General features: G+C 48.2%; 1 protein-coding gene across 1 annotated transcript; it reads left to right on the top strand.

The window, feature by feature from the left end:
• The first annotated feature begins 1,249 nt into the window (after positions 1–1,249).
• Positions 1,250–3,071, top strand: LOC130680301 (WD repeat-containing protein 31-like). Its single transcript, XM_057490574.1, has one exon. It carries the CDS (start codon positions 1,337–1,339, stop codon positions 2,369–2,371), a length of 1,035 nt encoding a protein of 344 aa, XP_057346557.1. The 5' UTR covers positions 1,250–1,336; the 3' UTR covers positions 2,372–3,071.
• The last annotated feature ends 223 nt before the right edge of the window (positions 3,072–3,294 follow it).

The raw sequence follows: 3,294 nt of genomic DNA, 5'->3' as shown, positions 1-3,294 counted from the left end.
GGAATTCTCTACTGGGGCCTAGGGTTCCCCAGATTGATGGTGCACTCATCCCTTCCTGGAGGGTTGCTGTGAGTTTTCTCAGTCTTGGAATCATGTGGGATCTGTATTTGAACAGAGACTGAAAATAACTACATCATCTCCACATTCCTCAACCCTTTGTCACCAGATTGCAGACCCACTGGTGGGCTGCCTGCTTCTGGGGAAAAAAGACATTGCTCCTTTTTGACTTCAGTGGAGAAGAGGTTGGCAAAATTACTGGGTTTGGTGATATCTATGGAGAAAGACCCAAGGAGAAAAAGTTAATTACTTCTGGGGCTTTGCATAAATTTTTAGGGTAAATGCATAGAAATTTAGGTGGTAGGAAAAGAGCAAGAGAATAAACCTAAATTATCAAAAATAAATGAAATCATAATGATACATAAGGAAATCAAAGGCATAGGAAAGAAACAAGACAGTATAACCAAAATCTTGAGTCTCTAAAAATTCCAAGAGGGTGGAGAAACTGGACTTCTCACTAAGGAAAAATGAGAAATGATTCAAATGAATTTAAAAAATGAAAAGGTAGGGGGAGTCCCCCGCCTTCCGGGGCCCACGCCCGCTCACCCGCAGCTCTTCCGCGCGCTCCTCCGCCCGACGGATGCGGTGCCCCCGGCCCCACGCAGGCGGCGCACACTGGCCGTCGCTCAGAGCAGCAGAACCAGCTCAGAGCCTGGCCGTGCTCGGGGCACAGCGGGCCCGGCTCGGGCGCCGGCCCGGGCTCCAATGCCGCGTCCTCCGCAGACATGGCCGAGCGCCCAGGGCCGCGCGCCCCACCTGTCGCAGGTGGCTGCTGGGCGGGGCCTCCTTCACCCCGCCCTCCGGCCCCGACCGGCTGCCCTGCGCGCCGGCCGCTGCGCCACCTCTCGCTTTTCTCTGGTAGCGTGGGGGGCGCCCACCCCGCACCCCTGACTCGACCCCGCTCCAGATCCCTTCCGCTTTAGACGTCTGTTTGATTTTTTTGGCTGAATTAAATCCCTCTGTATGCGTGTTTGTTTTATAAGAAACATAAAACACCAAATAATGTGACCGGAGGAAACATAGTTGAGCACTTAACTAAGTTCCGGGCTTTTGCCAAACGCTTAATAAGAGTTCTGTCTCGTAATGCCACAGCGCTTTCTGAGAGGCAGCTTTAGACAAAGAGCTTAAAGCAACCAGAACAGGACCAGCATTAAGGGCTTAGGAGGTGTTTCCTGAATAAAGGGAACACAACTTCCAGCAGCCACAAGGAATGCTGCTGCTCAGGTGCCATCTGAAATGAGCTCCTCCTCAGAAGGTTTCATGTGGCTTCCATGCCACAATGGGGAAACTGCAAAGCAAAATCAAACACAGCACTTACAAATACAGCAGGCCCGACGGAATTGTAGAAGAGAAAATGTCAACTAAAGCCTGTCCAGAGTATAGCCCAGCTCATACGGATACTGTCTCTGTTGTTGCCCCTCTGAACTCGGACCTGTGCATCTCCGGAGGGAAAGATAAGACAGTTGTGGCCTATAATTGGAGAATTGGAAATGTGGTGAAAAGGTTCAGAGGACATGATCGTGAAATCACCAAGATAGCCTGTATTCACAAATCAAACCAGTTATTCAGTGCCTCTCGCGACAGGATGGTCATGATGTGGGACTTGCATGGTTCCTCACAACCAAGGAAGCAGTTCTGTGGCCACGCCATGGTGGTCACCGGATCGGCTGTGAGTCCAGACTCATCACAGCTGTGCACTGGCTCTCAGGACAACAGCATGCTTCTGTGGGATGTGGGGACTGGACAGCTTGTGGAGAGAGCTTCAGTCTCCACGAATCTGGTCACTCACCTGTGCTGGGTCCCCAGAGAACCATATATACTACAGACATCTGAAGATAAAACCATCAGATTATGGGACAGTCGGGGACTGCAGGTAGCTCATATGTTTTCCACAAAACAGCACATTCAGACCTACTGCGAGGTCAGTGAGGATGGACACAAATGTATCTCCTGCAGCGATGGCTTTGAAGGGGAAGGCTGTGAAGCCATATTGTGGGACCTAAGGCAGACACGGAACAGAATATGTGAGTATACAGGACATTTCCAGACTGTTGCATCCTGTGTCTTCCTACCAAGAGCATTGGCCTTGACACCTTTCATTGCTACCTCATCACATGACTGCAAAGTGAAAATTTGGAACCAAGATACTGGAGCCTGCCTTTTCACCTTGCCTTTGGATGGATCAGGACCTTTGACTTCCCTGGCTGTTGGTGACACCATCCCCTTATTGTGTGCGAGTTTCAGCAGAGGGATTCACTTACTCCGAGTGGACCGCAGCCGAGGGCTGGAACTGCGAGAAGTGGCAGCATTCTGAGGCCAAGAGACATTGACCGGACAATATCAAACTGTGGCCCCTCCTTTGTCAGCGTGGCTTTGTTATTCCATGTTATCTTGTGGCGAGGGTGATATGGGACTGGTATTCTTTGCTTAGATTCACTTAGAAGGTTTAGCAGTGTTAGAAATCAATTTAAGTCCTGTGGTTCAAATTCAGGTGTGGAGTTTAGGAACATGGACTAAACATAAGGTTCTCAATCTAAGTTAAATACAAATGAAATTTTTAGTGAGCTTTTGGGACTCCTTTTCAAGAAAAAGTTTATGGCTCAGAGTGATGACCCATAGGTAAAGGAGTGATAGGCCTTTCTGTGAGAGTCAGAGCAAAGGGCTTGAGTGTACTGAACTGATCTATTCCATGTCTCCAGAAAAGAAAAAAGTACATGGGGAGAGAACCTCTGTTCTGGTTCAGAGTTGCCTAGATGGGAAAGCATAATGTGGCTCTGTCGAGGAAGTGGACAGTAGACATGAGATGAAGCTGCAGTCACTAATCCTCAGCAATGTGAAGAATCAGGGCAAGGAGAACAAAAGCCTTGGCTTCAACTCAAAGCAGTAGCAGAGTGGAAGGTGGCATATCCCTGCCTGCTCGTGGTCGCTTCCTTGACCAGTGCTGACGCTGCATGAAAATAAGACTTGAGATGACTTTAAAAAGCTAATAACCACAGGCCCTTGCCCAGAATTATAGGAGTTATCAAATCTGTGCTGTGGATAAGAAAATGGAGAGGTTCCAAGATTAAGACTAAACAAACTTCATTTTTACATTTTAGTGTTTTCATTCCATTTTATATAAACTCTTTCTTGAAAATGGCCAGTGTAAGGCAAAGGGAATCTCTACAATAACAATAGAATATGTGGAAAAAAGTAGAGGATGGACTCAACTGTGTGCCAGCCATTGAGTCCCCCTCA

This window comes from Manis pentadactyla, chromosome 13 (genome assembly GCF_030020395.1).
Source record: "Manis pentadactyla isolate mManPen7 chromosome 13, mManPen7.hap1, whole genome shotgun sequence".
Lineage (NCBI taxonomy): Eukaryota > Metazoa > Chordata > Mammalia > Pholidota > Manidae > Manis > Manis pentadactyla.
The sequence above is the reverse complement of the archived record's forward strand: the minus strand, read 5'-3'. Positions and strand labels throughout refer to the sequence as shown.